At 38.3% G+C, this 15,914-nt stretch overlaps 1 protein-coding gene across 4 annotated transcripts in view; it reads left to right on the forward strand.

Annotated features, from left to right (window-relative positions):
* The first annotated feature begins 268 nt into the window (after positions 1-268).
* Positions 269-15,914, forward strand: part of cbfb (core-binding factor subunit beta) — a 41,872-nt gene continuing 26,226 nt past the window's right edge. For 3 of the 4 annotated variants that reach the window (XM_053500436.1, XM_053500437.1, XM_053500435.1), the window contains exons 1-3: positions 269-722; positions 1,248-1,334; positions 2,816-2,932. In XM_053500436.1, the coding sequence (XP_053356411.1) occupies positions 645-722; positions 1,248-1,334; positions 2,816-2,932 (282 nt within the window). In that variant the 5' untranslated portion in view covers positions 269-644. The remainder of the gene's footprint in view (positions 723-1,247; positions 1,335-2,815; positions 2,933-15,914) is intronic. The other variant, XM_053500434.1, reaches the window with a different exon arrangement.

Genomic DNA, 15,914 nt, shown 5'->3' on the forward strand with positions numbered 1-15,914 from the left:
AGATAAATAAATCTGATCTGAGTCACATATATGCACAAGCAAAAAAAAAAAAAGATAAATAAAACATTGGGCCACTTTTGCCTCTAGTGTGAAGGCGGCACATGAGGCAATGTAATTGCACAGGCTCGTGGCCTAACTGGCTTCATAAAGTTTTTTCCCCTCGGATTTAACGCATGCGCGCAAAAGCTCGGTAGTGGAGAGACTTGTGAATGGGGTGGGGGGAGTATTTCGGGTGTACAGTCATAAGTCGGACTCGGAGGAGCCAGGAAGTAACTGTGAGCCATGCCGCGCCACGGATAAAGTAAAAGCGAGCGCGCGCCTCGTCGTCAGCAGCCAGTGATCTCACACACGCGCGCGCGCGCGCACACACACACGGGGAGGGAGAATACTAGCCGAGTACGAAGTCGTGCCAAATGTATCGTAGTGACGGACACTGACCGCACAGGAGCTCGGGAACGATAGAAATTCCTGTCGCAAAATAACGCGAATATTAAAGCCGCGCATCGCCGCACGCTTCATCCTCTGAAGAAGAGAAAGACGGAAGGAAACAAGAGCGGGATTTTAGCGGGGAGTTTCGAAGCGACTGTTTCTCTTGCACTGTATACGACCAAAAAATCGGCAAAATAGAGCACATAACGTTCAAGATGCCTCGGGTGGTCCCGGATCAGAGGAGCAAGTTTGAGAACGAGGAGTTCTTCAGGAAGCTGAGCCGCGAGTGCGAGGTAAACTTCATTCGGCTTAAAGATTTTGCTCAGAGTGGCGGAAACAAAGTTCACACACTTCTCGCCCAAAAAGAAGTGCATGAAAGCGAACCGTGTCGCATTTATCTTATGTATTATCTTGAAAACAAATCTTTCTTTAAACCTGGATGTACTTTACACCGTGTTCATCATTTCTGTCACTTTATTGTTACCTGACCTAGTGTGAATGGTCTGTATTTGGTTCTAAACGGTCCTGCTTTTTTCGCGTGAGCATGAACACTCGGCTAGCTCACCTCAGCTCCTGTCACCTCGCTAAAGCGCATCACCTTTTAATCAAACACTGCCGACTCTCTGCATGTTTAGGCAACGCTGTCTCATTTTAAAAGCCGAAAGTTAAAACAAGTTTAAATAGTTCATGAAGCTGAACCTGCACAAAGTGTTTTATTATTGGGGAGGTCGGGAATCTCAAAGCAGTGCAGGTTTTTGAGACTGGCGAAGAATGAGAGCTTTGTGAAGACACTGTTGTTTTTGCTTGTCTAATGGCAGATTAAATACACGGGTTTCCGAGACCGACCCCACGAGGAGAGACAAGCCCGCTTTCAGAACGCCTGCCGGGACGGCCGCTCGGAGATAGTGAGTATATCTCTTCCCTCTCCCGTTTATTTGCTTTGACAAACAGCCATGTAAGATTTTTTTTTTTTACCAGCGGCTGAGTCAAATCGATGTGTTTTGGTGTACTCTTAGCATCTTTCATAAACTCATAAACACGAGGCTAATAAACACCCGGAACTCCAAACACTTCCTCATTTTCTGTCAGAAGAGTAAAAAGCAATTACACATCAGCTCTTTACAGCGTCTGGGGGGAAAAGAAAAGAAAAAGGGAAAAAAGAGAGAAAGAAAAGCAATTTAGTTACACATTAAAAGGTAAGTTTAGTGGTTTCGGGTGTAAACAGATGTTGTGAATAGGTTATGGAAAGGATTTGCCCGACAGCCACTAGAATCTGTCTGCACTTTATATTTGACTCATTATCAAAAGCCTGTCTCGGGAAGGCGCTTATAAACACCTCCAGTCTCTGCCTGTGAGCTGGGAATGCTGGTTTTTAATAAACCTGAAAGATATATATTATAGCTGTAGTTTCAGCAGTTCATATGAATAATTTAGTTAAAACAAAGATTACTACGAAGTACATGTACATAGGTTACTTTTCTTTTCAGAAAAGTTCTTGTGATGTGTTAGTGCATAAACCCAATCACTAAATATAGCAACATTTTAAACCTGCATTCATTTACTGTATTCATACATGTACTCATGTGTATCAAGCATGGCATTCACATTCATAATTCCTATACAGCACATAGACTACACTTATGGTACATGCATGTGTATCCTTAAAATAAATAATAAATATATAAATATTATACACAAGGTAGATTGTGTATAATATTTATGTATACATCTAAGAGTGATTTTTTAACTGATTGAAGCAAAGTAAATTTAAACAATTAGCCCATTATATTTTAATTCTATATTTTGCGAACGTTTGCAGGACAATTCAAGATGTAGAGAAACCGGCATCCTGCGACATTAAGTACAGGCTGTTCTCTTTGAGTTGTCCGTACACTCACAAGATTATTAAATTACTGTGCCATAATTTTAAACCAGTGTATTAGTCCTGCTCCTATTAATGTAAGCGAAGGGCTGCATATAAAACAATTTATTGATTTTTCTAAACCGCTCTCTGTCTTTGTTCATCTGCTGTCTCTCAATGTACAACAGACATTTGCTCTTTTATTCCTTCTGCCTTTCTGTCTCATAGTCTGTCTTGAAACCCAGCGAGCCGCAGCCCAGCTCGCCAGCAGCGAGAGTTGGTAAAATAGAATCAGATGTGCGTAACTCAATACTTCAAATAGGGAAAATGATGACTTGTGTTTTTCTCTTTTTCTTTTGCCCTCTCTCGTTTCCCTTCTTCCCCGGGCCCTGGCTCCAGGCTGTTCTTCTCCTCCTCCTCCTCCTCCTCCCTTTTTTTCTGATGTGCAAAAGAAATGGCGGGCTGCATAATTAATGCCTAGGCTGAGCTTTTCTGATCCTGTTTGTATTGATTTCCCTCTAAAAGGCTTTTGTGGCAACCGGCACCAATCTCTCGCTGCAGTTCTTCCCCGCCAACCTGCATGGTGAGCAAAGGCAGATGCCCAGCCGAGAGTATGTGGACTTCGAGAGAGAGACGGGAAAGGTAATCCCTCTCTTTATCATTCTGTCTCTCAATTCACTTTTGTTCTGACTGTCGTTATTGGCAATACTATACCATGATACAGTAAACCCAAAGCATTTTTAACAGGCCATATATTGATATATTTATATTATGTTTTGACATTTATCTAAATATATTCAACTATACATACACTGTGCATAAACAGAATAGAACACACACAAGGGCTTCACAGACTCATCAGTGACTGGTCCTTTAATCTTTGTTTATGATCCACTTCTATCAAGCTGTGGCATTGTACAATTTGTCCTTCTCTGGTTCTTTATCTCTGGTTGATTATGCCAGTAAACTATATTTCAACAAATCTCTTGTTCTGATAATGCTGATACTTTTGTTACATAAAACCATTTCTGTTTTTTGCTTCCCTTTTTCTCCCATTTTCACATCCTGTAATGCTTTGATCTTTGTATAGTTTACTTAGTCTCATACGCTTATGTGACATTTTATAAAAGCTCTGCAATTCATTGTACAACACTTACACAACCCATATTAAATGACTGCAGAGTTTGTTTATTCTGGTTGTATTAGAGCTCTGAGTTTAAATGCTGGAACGCTGTCTGTCTGTAATGGTCTATAATGATTCTTTTTATACATTTTTAGGATGAAAACTCACAGTATTGTCTTTTACGTCCCTGGAAAAATACAGCTGATTGAAGCATTTTAACAGTTTCCATTTTACACTGTGGCTAGTAGATAGAAATTTCTAAACTGCTCCCACCATCCCCATTTCGTTTATATATTCAGAGGGTGTGTAGTCTAGTGCAAACTCCCCAAAACCCATAAGAATGTAAAATAAACACATACTATAATGCTCTTGTCCACTGAATTACTTTTATTAAAACCATTTATTATGAGACATGAAACTGCCACATCAAGCCGTTGCTTTTAATATTAGGCCTCACTTATATTAAAATGAAGTGAATGTTACTTCATTTTGTAAACTGAGTTACAAGAGTAAAAAAGCATGTGAACGTGTGTGCATGGTGACCTGCGAAGACTGGTGATTTTTTTTTTTCTGCTTACAGAATCTACCTGTCTACATAGATACCTATTTATTTACTTACACAGGCATGCAAAAAGTAACTGAACAGCCATAGTTTTATAGGAAGAAATGTAAGCACCAAGTAAGGATTATCTATAAATGCATTATAACTACTTTGTTAAAATACATTTTTTAGTGGCTTTTAGAACAGCAACTCATGAAAAACAATGAAAGGGGCTGTTCTCAAAAGATCTTGCGTGAACAGCATGAAGATATCTTTCAGATGGACTCAGGTGGAACAGCTCCTAATTCTGTTAATGTTTTAACTTTTCTTATAAATTTTATGAATTGTGCTAAGAGTAGAGAGGGCTACTTCAAGATTCCTTGGTATTTGTCCCTGGGACAGCCCACCCTCAAAGTGACCAACAAGCCGGAATCTTTAAAAACAAGTAACTTCTTTTTAATTTACACTCTAGGCAGGAATTAAAATGGGCTTATTTTATTCTGGAAAAAGGGACGCAAATCAAAGTAATAAGAATGGCAACATTTTTTTTTTATTTATTTTGGTATTATAAACCTATTGGTGCCTATTTTTAGTTCTTGCACACCTGTGTATTTACAAAAATATTTACTACATCCGTTGTTGTTATTATCCATTAATCCATTCATACATCTATTCATCCATTCATCCACTTCCATTCATCCACTTATACAAAGTCTAATTAGACCGAGCAGAATTAAACAAATAACTGTTCATGAGCTTAAGGGAAGCTTCGCCAAACCTACATTGCCATGTTTGGGCACTCTCCAACTTTCAATATTTAACACAAACACACACAGACACACACCCTTACACACATATTTGGAACGGGTTGTTGGTATTAAATAAGTAATGCACAAAGGTAGCTCATATCCTGCCTGTCACAGCTAGCTGACTGTTCGTTAACAGTTTGTTTGGTAACGACAGACATGTCGTTCATGTGTTATGTCATTATATGAACACATCTATAATCTCTGGTTCATTTATAAAAGCAGAGCCGCACCCCACCACCTCTACCTTGTTTTTAACCAAATATAATTTTGAAAGAATGAACTGTTATAGCGTAGATGTTTGACCTGCCTTTAATACGTGTCCACTTTATTTTAATTTTAATAGAGAGTTACAAGTACATTGCAAACGAAGCCACAAAATGGTTTTAGCATGAAAAGAAAATTATTTGTTTTCTTAATTAATGAAGCAGTTGCTTTCTTTTTTTTTTTCCAAATCATCATTACATAATTGTTATTGTGGAATATTGCTAATTTTTTTTTTTTGGCACTTTGTCACACTTTGAAATCCTGCTGTAATTGAACTACAGTAGAATTGCATGTATAGTCATACAGCACATTACCATATGTTGAATTAGCTGATGAAAAGATGAGCAAGTTGAGATATTTCCTGCATACTGAATGTCCTGTGAATGTGTTAAAGTAGACAGTGATCTCCTCCACATTGTTCCCATCAGTACAAAGGCTTGAGTCATTGTGAGATTAGTGAGTCATATCAGTGTCATATGAGCTCTGCTTTTTCTCTGATATGAATATGTTTAAAGCTTTTCTTGTGTAAAAACTCACGCAAACTCACTGAGCTTGTTTTTGGTGCAAGATCAGCAATATTAATAAATGCCCTTTTCACACTGCCTGTTACATATGTTTCTAGAGCAGAATTTCATGCAGAAAGCAGTGTTTTTTTACAGAGATCGGTTTGAAGTAATCGGTGCATTTAATACATAGAGAGAACCATTGTTACTGTTAACCTTTTTATGCTTTCTCCTCTGGCTCTGGAATGCAATTGTGCTTGTCCAAGACATGCTAGCAGCACACTTATTGGCTTTTGTTTGTGTTTCTCTACTTCACGCACGGCCAGTTTGTGGCGGGGTTGGCTTTGTTGAAACCTCTCTTCACGGACAGTGGCTTGCCGAGATGTGCTCATTAAAAATGCATCTCTGAGAAATCGATGGACCTCTCGGCCCTAAGGCTGACGGACTAATCTTTGGTTGTTAATTATTTAAAAAGGCATGACAGGTTGCACATATGTGTATGTAGTCCTGTACTGGCGAGTAGCTGAGGATGTGTGGGTGTAAGTGCACTCGAGTGCGCCTGCGAGGTCAAGCCTGATGGTAACCCAATCCCTTTGCCCGTCACCTCCAGCAGCACACAAAGCTAGGATGACTTTAATGAAGCTCATGCCGGCTGTTTCTACAACTCCCACATGGAGCTCACAATTAAATTAGCATTAAACTGTTAAGTCTCGGATTAAACACATGCTAAAAAAGTTGTTGTGTCATGTGAACACAACAAAGCATGTTTTTCTATCTCTTTTTTTAAAGTTTGTTGCGAGGAATTTTTTTTTACCGTTTTATTGAAAGGATGTAATAAATATTTGTAATTTTCAGAAAAAAAATGAGATATTCAAAATGAGCCTTGGAAAAGCCAAGTTATTTATCTGCACATTGGAACCAAGAAACAAAGATAATGCAGTGTTGTGTTGCCTATTATAAAGATGTAGGTTAAAGCAGAAGCCTTGAAGATAATGTCCATTATTATGGGGATTGACAGGTTTATTACCCAGAATCAAGTTTTAGAGCCTGTATTTCCTTTCCCCTTTGTTTAAAAGAAAACTCAACAAGAGACCCTGTGCTGATAAGCCTTCTCCTTTCCCCCCCCTAGTTTTGTTCTGTTTCTCTCGTTCTCACACTTTCTGCTCATCTGCTTTCTCTTACCATACATACATACGCTCACACAGTGTATTTGACACACTAAATTCCCAGTAGAGCCCTGCTGTCAGACCAGGGCAGTTCATGCGTACTTTCCAACCTCTGCTCCTAATTAAACTGATTGTTAACCTTTTGTGCAAACACATCCCTCCCTCTGCACTAAAGTTTTAATAGACTACAGTAAAAAAAAGCCCCAAATAAACAGCACCTTCGCTGGAAAGTACAGAAACTTACAGGCAATCAAAACACATTAAAGTCTCTGACACAAAGTAAACATTGAGATTATAATACCAGCAAGTCTACAGTGTATACTGCTTTAAATCATAAACCATTCAGCATCATGTTGTATTTGTTGCTTTTGGTGGATGCCCTGTTCGCCACTTATTGAAAACAATTCCTAGTGATCTTTTACACATTTACCTTTTAATCTGTTTGAATGATGTTTAGGCAGGTAAGGAACACAGCGGTCACTCCTCAGGTGTGTTTTCAAGTGTCTGATTGCAGTGGTAAAGCAAGTCAACCCTGAATTCAACATAACTGAATGAAAGTCAGCCAAACAGGCCGAGCGTTATGGGTTCAGTAGCAGTTTTTGTAGATGCAAGCTGCTAATCTGACCCACGAGGAACAAACTAAACCAAAGGAAATAGTTGTAGCTCTGCAGAAACGCAATGTGGTAGGGTATTTGGGCCAACAACAAAAAAAAAGAAAAGAAAAGATGGACTCAACACACAAATGTTTTAAGCTAGCTGATGCTATAATTATATAGCAATTTATTTAGCACTGACTCTGTGTTTTTCATTCTTGGGTGATGTTTGTGATTTCTACACACACTCGGCAAAGTTCTGTTTACTTTTTTCTGTCACTATATTTATGACCAGTGAGTGAAAGGTTTTATGAAAATACATAGTCAGCTCTCCAGGTCTCTCACCATCGTTTTGGTTCATTTAATTATGTGCAGTGTGAAACTAAGCCAAATAGCAAACAAACTAATGTATACTTTTTTGCTCAGAGAGGTGTGTCAAAAACCTTAAAATTGTGTTGTCTTTTTTGTTCACTTAAGTGTTCAGGTAAATTTTTTCCTCACACTTAACATTATTTGCTGTCTCTGTGTGCTTTGTTGTTTTCAATGAACCTGACAGGGTGTGTTGCTTTTGCCAGATGAGTTAGTGACACATATAATTACACAAAGCAGTTTACTTTGGAATAGTAGGGTATATATTAAGATCAGCACAATGCGTTTAATATCTGAGTTCACATAGATTTACAGACGTCCTATCTTTTCCTCATAACTGTTGAGCTTTTCAGGAGGTAGTAAGCTGGGTAAGCTATAATGGCCTTCATCTGTAAGCCCCTCTCTCCTTACCGCTGTTCCTCTCCTCCGTCTTCTGCAACACAGGCGTTGCCAGCAGAAGCAGACCGGGGCCAGTTTAAACTTGGCTTGTGGCGGGGGGACAGTAGTATTACCCGAGAGCCCCCGCAGCACAGCTTAAGTACAGGCTCCCAGTGTCACTGCACGCTAATGGGAACCAGCTGTGGGGGAGGTTAATTTTAGCGGTAGCTAGCACAACCTTGGGAGGAGATGTTAACCCTGTCCCAGCCAAAAGCCTTTGCACTCAAAGCTCTGTACTACCCAACAGTTAGCTCCTTATTCCCGCACACAGTGCTTAATGAGGGATGGGAAGCGAGGCAGGGGAACATTGCGAACTTTTAAATGGGAAAAAATGTAGTGGATTAGTAATCGCAAATCTTAACTGTGATTAACACTAATTAATACTTTCTAGTATAATGCAGGCAGAAGTGACAGACAGACGTTTTTCTGTACTTTATAAATTTGTGTAATTTGTAAGCTGACCTAATGGACAATACAAATGCCCTTAGGCTTAATATTGGATATTAATCTCTTTTATTAATGTACTGTCTTTTTCTTTAAAAATACAGTAAATTCAGTATTTATTACAGATGGGGAAAATTTTGGTGTGGTACTTTAGTGTTCCTGTTCTGTACATGTGAAAAATCACATTTCTCCCTGAAATCTTTGTAGTTTTTGCTTGCCCATAAAATATAAGACCCATAGGGCTCATTGTCCGTCATCATCGTTGTCGTCACACTTTTCATCTATCCGCAGTTCCTGTAAAACAATTCATGGAAATTTGATCAAACCAACACAGAACCTTTATTAAGAAACATAAATATGCACTACCTTTTTTCTGCACAGCATTAAAAAATGTAGCACGTTCAGTGGGCAGGCAACACATGTCTTCTATGGAAGACTCACATCTGTGTTTAATTTGGTCCTGTTTTCAGAATTACAAACAAACTGTAAAAGTCATTGAATACAAATAAGCTTAAATAATAATTCTAAATTGTATGCATGAAAGGAAAATACATTTATAGTCATTTTGCATGCACGTACATTTTAATAACAAATACATATAACAAATAGTATGTAAGACATTTAAATCAATTAAAATCCAGTTTTAAAATAAAATAAAAAAATAGGTGTTTGTTTGTAATAAATAAAAAGATGTAAATAGAGATGTTATGGGATGGATCACCTGTCTGATAACGATTTCAGCATCCGTTGCTCACCAGTTTTTGCTCTTCACTTAGCCAATATTGCAGCTCGCCTTTTCCTGCTACAGACATGCTCAAAACACAGAGATAAAGAAGATGACACAGTAAGAGCTAGATTTGTGAGCGACTCTTTCATATAGGCACTTAAACCCAATCTCATTGAAATGTGATCTCCTTGGAGATGCCGGATCTTTGCTTCAGCTGGGAGGCTTTGAGCGTTCTGATGCTTGGCCCCCTCTTCTCATCTCCTCATCTTTCTCTTTGCATTGGTGTGTGGTTTGTGTTTTTTTTTTTTTTTTTCTCTTATGCAAAGCAGAAATTGGGTCTGTCTGCTCAGGCCATGCCAACAGGCTGGGGTTTTGTAGGCGGAAAAGGAGCATTTAGGCCATAAAATCATATGCTCTGACTGTTAACGTTTATAGCTGCATCTAGAGACCTTTCACACTGTATCTAGTCATCTTTCATCATGACTGCAATTTTGTGTTCACAAGCCTATTTAAACGAGGTGTTGGAAACTGGTAGGTTTAAGGTAGTGTAAGCTATTCAGACTGCTCTTACAATTTCTTTTGAGTGATATTTGATACTGGTATAAATTGCATTTCCTTTGAGTACTTAGTGAGATCAGTTTAAGCAAGACTTTTACATGGAGGACTTGATGGCGCTTGTGAGCGCGTAAAACACTGAGACAGTAAATGGTGTTTAAAATTCAAATGTATTGTGTGTGTGTGTGTGTGAGAGAGAGAGAGAGAGAGAGAGAGATTGTGCGGGCCATATTTTGGAGCCACATTGGGGCGTGGCATTTTTCTCTCTTATACTCTATAAATCTTTGCCATGGCTGTGTGCGTAAGAATGTTCGCTCGGGGGCAGATAGTGCCGGGACGAGTCCGCCTAAATGACTCCATTATGAAAGGGGCTGTAGTCTGAGGCTCACCACAGGAATTGGAGTTTTAATAGTTTTGTGTTAAAGCTCATTCCCAAGCCGTGCGTGTCTGCGTCTGTCAGCATTTGTTTTGTGCATGGGTTTGTGTTGGCGCATTTGACTGTGCGTGCTTGTGTCTGCTTTCCATACCTTATCGTACTTTTGCATGCATCCCTGCCACTTTCCCCCCTCCACTTACTAAGCATATCTCCATATTCATGACTGCCACAGAACATATTGAGGAGCCTTGTGGCGCCAGTTTGACAGTTAAGAACAGAGCACATGGAAGGGAGTAGGAGGCCATTTAGTGAAAAATCAAATAGGAAATCAAATAAGAAGCTAAAGTCTTCTTATCTTATCTGTACTCCTCAAGCTCAACAGGTCTCCTAGTAGACATTTTCTATTATTGTCTGTTGTAGTAAGAAGGCTGGTTTGATAATACCTGGTCTGTTTTAATATTTTATGTTATTTATGAGGTTATAAACATAAATACCAAAAATTGTCAAACCTGGCTAAGAATTTCACTATTGAACATTTTTAAGAATGATATTATTACAAAAAAGAGGTAGATGAGGTAATTAGGTGGAATAGTATACTATATAGAATACTATAGACATAATTTATATTCTGACAATATTGATAAGTTTTGGGGGAAGTCTTTGGAATGTACTAATAATATTAATTTAAGTATATAAATATAAGTATAAATACTCCCATATAGCTTATTAATTTGATCAGTAAAGTTTCTATTTAATGGATTCATTTATTTACAGTCTTTGAACCTTTGTAAAACCACAACAATTCTGTTATGCATGTATTTAGTTAAAACAGCATCATTTTAACACTGTAAACTGTAACAACAGGTTAGACAGTTGTGGTGAAACAGGCGTTTTAAGATTCGACCGTGCGGAGTAGATTTGCTCGTGAGGCTCAACAAAGTGATGGATGACAGTTTCCATAGAAACACTGCGTGGTGGCGCATTTCCGGCTCACGCAAACGGAAGCCACACTCCCCTTAGACAACTTGTCAGTGACATCATCAAAGCGAGCCAGCTAATTGATTCCTGCTGCTTCCATCTCAGTGATGTTGCACTGAACTACAGCACTCCACTCCCCCACACCACCATCATGCTTTTTTGGGATGTTCTGGGGAAATTATTTCTTTGTGTAGTATGTTTGTGTTCACAATTAGATTTGCTTCTGCATTGTTTAGACAACTCTGAGATGTGGAAATAAAGACAAAGATAAAGCGAGAGAGAGAGAGAGAGAGAGAGGACGACATTGGGTCTGTTGTTTTCGTGCCTTTTCCCATTGGGTTTCAATTATAGTGTGCTGCTCAAGTTTCCCCATCCTGTCTGTCAGCCTTCCAGTCACACCACTCCGATCAATGACCTCTCCCATGCACCAACTGAAATGCAGAAATAAACCACATCACTCCGACCCATTCTCAGCTCCTTATTTATTTATTCCAAATGGTCACTTTTTAGGAATAACTTAATTACAGAGCTGCTCTTTTCTTTGCTTTTGTTGTTTATTTTGGTAATAATATTTTTGTAACACAATACAGTTAAACATGTGGTGATTAAAGGTTTAAATTCTTACTGTTGTTAAAAGGATAAACAACAAGTAGTGCCCCTAATCAGCTAATAATTAATTGTTCACATGAACCACAAAAACACGTCAACCCGGAGGGTTCAGAGGCAATTCGGAAAAACTAGAAAGCAGTTACTAAGTTAAGTAATGGTTTAAGATCAGATGTGTTTTTCTGCAGAAAGTGCTTCCATAACTGGTTGTGAATGTGGGTTTGGCAGGCAGCTGCTCTCCCTTCTTTTCAGTACTGTGGAACACTACTGAATCTTTCAGTGTTACGCAGCACCGTACCGGCCTACTTTTACCCATGGATATATCACAATACACTTTTCTGAGCTATAAGGATTTTTTTTTTAACATTTTAAATAGGTTAAAAAGTAATCTAATTATAATCAAATAATGTTGATAAAAGAAATTTCTTATCATTTATCATCTTTATATTTTATATTGTGCTATGTTTCATGTGTGGTATTAAAGTCATTAAATATTGTTCTGTGCTATTTTGTCATATAGGTTAGTATACCCTGCCTCGTAATTGTTATTATAACGGTGGCTATGATGCTTTGACTTCTGCCGACAGGTTTCTAAGAAGTGAAAATTATGTTTAAAGTATTATTTTTTATAGGAAATAAGTACAATTCCATTTTTGAACCAAAGCTTTTTGTGTGCTTTTGTGTTTGCAAAGTTTACTTATTATATAAGTGTTATTTCTCTATGCCTCAGTTTTCTTGCGGCCCTCATACATAGTCATACAGACACATTATTGTTATTGGAATGTGGTAGGGAGCAGCGCACTATGAAGCTTCTGCTCTGTTATTGTTAGAGCACTCTTCATCTTCTCTCGCTGCAGAACTTGGAGTTCTATTCAGGAGCACAGCGCTGCTGTTATGCTTGGACCAGAAAAATGGAGAGAGAGTTTTCTCTCTTTTTGGCTAAATCGCCAAGTGTGCTCTTTTCTTGATGATGCTGCAGACTGATGTGTTTTGCTTTACTGTGTGTCTCTTGCCATTTAAAAGCTTTCCTTTTCTCTGACTGCGCCTGGCTTGCTGCGGTACAAATGTAATTGTGCCCTGAGCTTGGAGCAACAAAGGGAAACCCAATTTATTGGCTCTGTATTGCTGCAAAAAATAAATGGGTAGAAAGGACAAGTTAAAGTTATAGTACACCTGTACGATTTGATCATTAATGACATTATGGTTATTTTGACACCTATTTTGATTGTGAAACTGCTATATGTAACTATTAAATGTAACATATTGTATTCAAACAAACTTATTTAATAGCAAATAATGACACACATTATTTCATTAAAAGAGGATGTTTGCCAAAATGTATTTATCACCCTAATAATAAAAAAAAATAAAAATCCTTTTGCGACAGTTGCAGCCTTTTGTGATTAAATAATTGCACATTTAGGTCTATTTTGTGATGGTCATGACGAAAAGTCTGTAACCTTAGACAAAAATTTTTTCTAATTGATTAAAACAATATTTGTTACTAATTATACTTTTGACAACAACTTGAGAGACAAATGGAACCTTTAAAATATTTACACGAGTTTCTCAGTATTTGGTACGTCCCTGTTTGACTTTAATGACAGTGTGTACTCGAACTGGTACAGACTCCACACCTTTGTGCAAAAGCTCATGATCCATCTTCAGATAAAATCTGAAGTGTTGTCCGAACACATGCTTCAGTAAAAGAGATTAGACACGAGGAAAATCTGAGCTTTTGTTCAAAGGAATTTACATGCTCAATATCACACATTTGCTTAGATTTAAATAGAGCCCTAGAAAAAGAGCTGAATATTAAGATATGGAAGATATTGAACACTAACTTTCTTTATTTTAAATATTTCCAATTTTTTTTAAATTCCCAAAAATATATGTTTATTTATAAAGAAATAACAGACTTCAGACTTTTGGGGCCCAATGAAAGTGTGAAGTGTTGTTCTTGTTGTTGTTTGTGTTGTTGTTTTTGTTTTTGTTGTTTGTGTTGCTGTTTTTGTTGTTGTTGTTTGTGTTGTTGCTGTTGGCCTGTGGTAGAATCTATATTTATAGCTTTTAAAGGAGATTACATTGATACAGAGGCTAACTGGAAAGCCAGATTTTCCTCCAATTGACCAGAAACCAGTGTGTAATGGTTGTATGAGGGCTGTGCAGAGTACAGAGAGAGCTGTAACTAAAGACACATGTTGTAGTAAAAGCGCTGATACTCAGTAGCAGTAACCCCACCCCAATCAATTTCCTACACTAGTTTCATCTTTTGTAATGAAAACATTTTGAAAATGTTTCATTTAAACGCAATCCAAACTGACTGTGGAAATGTTTGAGGACGGAAATTCTTACAACTTTCTGTTTAAGTAAATTAAAAGAGTCATCATGTGAAGTCTAAAAAACAGTTTAAACTATGAATCGATGCGAAAGTCTTGGTGATAGTGCTGCATGTTTGGGCTTTGGGTTTATTTTGGGGATTATTCTCTTAGTGTCAGATTGCAGGTGAGAAATACGGCATCTCAGTGTGGCTTACATTCCTGCTTCCAGGAAACAGACCACTGCAGTCACCTGGATTAGCTACTGGTCAGCCATGTTTCTGCCTCTTTGTGCGCTTGTTTTATTTTCTGCTAAATTGCCGTAGGATCTGATGACATGCTCTTCCGTGCTGTAGCAAGGGAACGAATATAGGTCACTTTTTACAGAGGTGGACAAATCAGATACCGCACCTCCAACGGCCCGAGCAGGCAGATTACATGTCTGTGCTATGTGGTTTTTATTCATAGTTGCCTGGTCGATTGCTTAGTTCAGGAAGTTGCAGAGGTTTTTTTGTCCATACAACAATCATCTCAGTCATCTCACAGTCAAATACTACATGTCAATAAGCTTGAATGGAGAAACGTCTTTTACGTGGATTTGAGGAGGACACACAATGCTCATAGCTGAAATGTTAGCCATGCTGTGATTTTGTATAAGGTAGAAATATGACACGCTCCCTCAGAGCCGTTTTTAAGAGAGGATAAGGCCTATAGGTGCCTGGAGTTACTCCCTTGTCACAGATTTAATTATTCACTCATTTTCTTTAGCAAGTGTTAATGTTAAATTACATTGTGAGCTACATGACAGTTTGTGCTTCATTATTCTTTCCTTTCTCACCAATTTGTTTGCCTGACACTTCCCACCCACCAGAGAGGATGTAAGACAACAAAACATAAAGACAACGTATACACTTGTAGCACACACAGCACTATCTGTACTTGTCTGTTTATTCGAGCTCATAGTTGGTCAGCTAGATCAGCTAGTGTGTCTGTAAAAGTCAGGGAACGCAGTATGCCATCCCTCTAACAGGCTTTTTGCTCCTGGTCATGAGTGGTGTTGGTGACATTCATTCACAACTCAGTAATCAAACACTAGGCTGGAAGGTTGTTTACTTGTGATTCCAATAGTTTGGAACCATTATTCTGTATTTTGATGCATTTAACCATTGTTGCCACACCTTGTTAAAAAAAAAAAAAACCTGTACAATTAAGTGTAATCAGCTATTAAAAATGATTCCCACTCAGGGGTCACAGTGGGTCCTTGTGTGCAAACTTTACAGAACTAAAGCAAAAGTGAGGCATATCAAATAAAAAAAGACACACACGCACACACACATATATAAAGTATTATATTCAGTACACACACACATATATATATATTTGTGTGTGTGTGTGTGTGTGTGTGTGTGTGTGTACTGAATATAATACTTTAATATTAATATAAATCGTAGTTGGTGTGCTTGGGCTAGTCTAACAATGCTTCAGTGGTTTTAGCGTCAGTGTAGTGTGAGCTCCTTGTTCTGGTCTTTGAGTGTGCGTCAGCAGGAGATGTGTGTGTCACACACTGGAGTCACACTAATGTTACGCTCACATGAGCAAGCAGCAGCAGCGCCTCATGATATTCACACAAATTGAGATTCACTCGACTTCCTGCAAATGAATTAGTGTGAGATGACGTGACAAACCCCAGCAGACTGAATAGCAGTTCTGCCGCAGATGATCCAGTCTCACAGCTCATTTCACCGTACTCGACTTATATGTCCATACAGATAATCAATAGAGTTAGTCATGTGCTAATGTGAGTCCACGGTTAA

The sequence above is a fragment of the Clarias gariepinus genome, chromosome 7 (genome assembly GCF_024256425.1).
Source record: "Clarias gariepinus isolate MV-2021 ecotype Netherlands chromosome 7, CGAR_prim_01v2, whole genome shotgun sequence".
In the NCBI taxonomy this organism is placed as follows: domain Eukaryota; kingdom Metazoa; phylum Chordata; class Actinopteri; order Siluriformes; family Clariidae; genus Clarias; species Clarias gariepinus.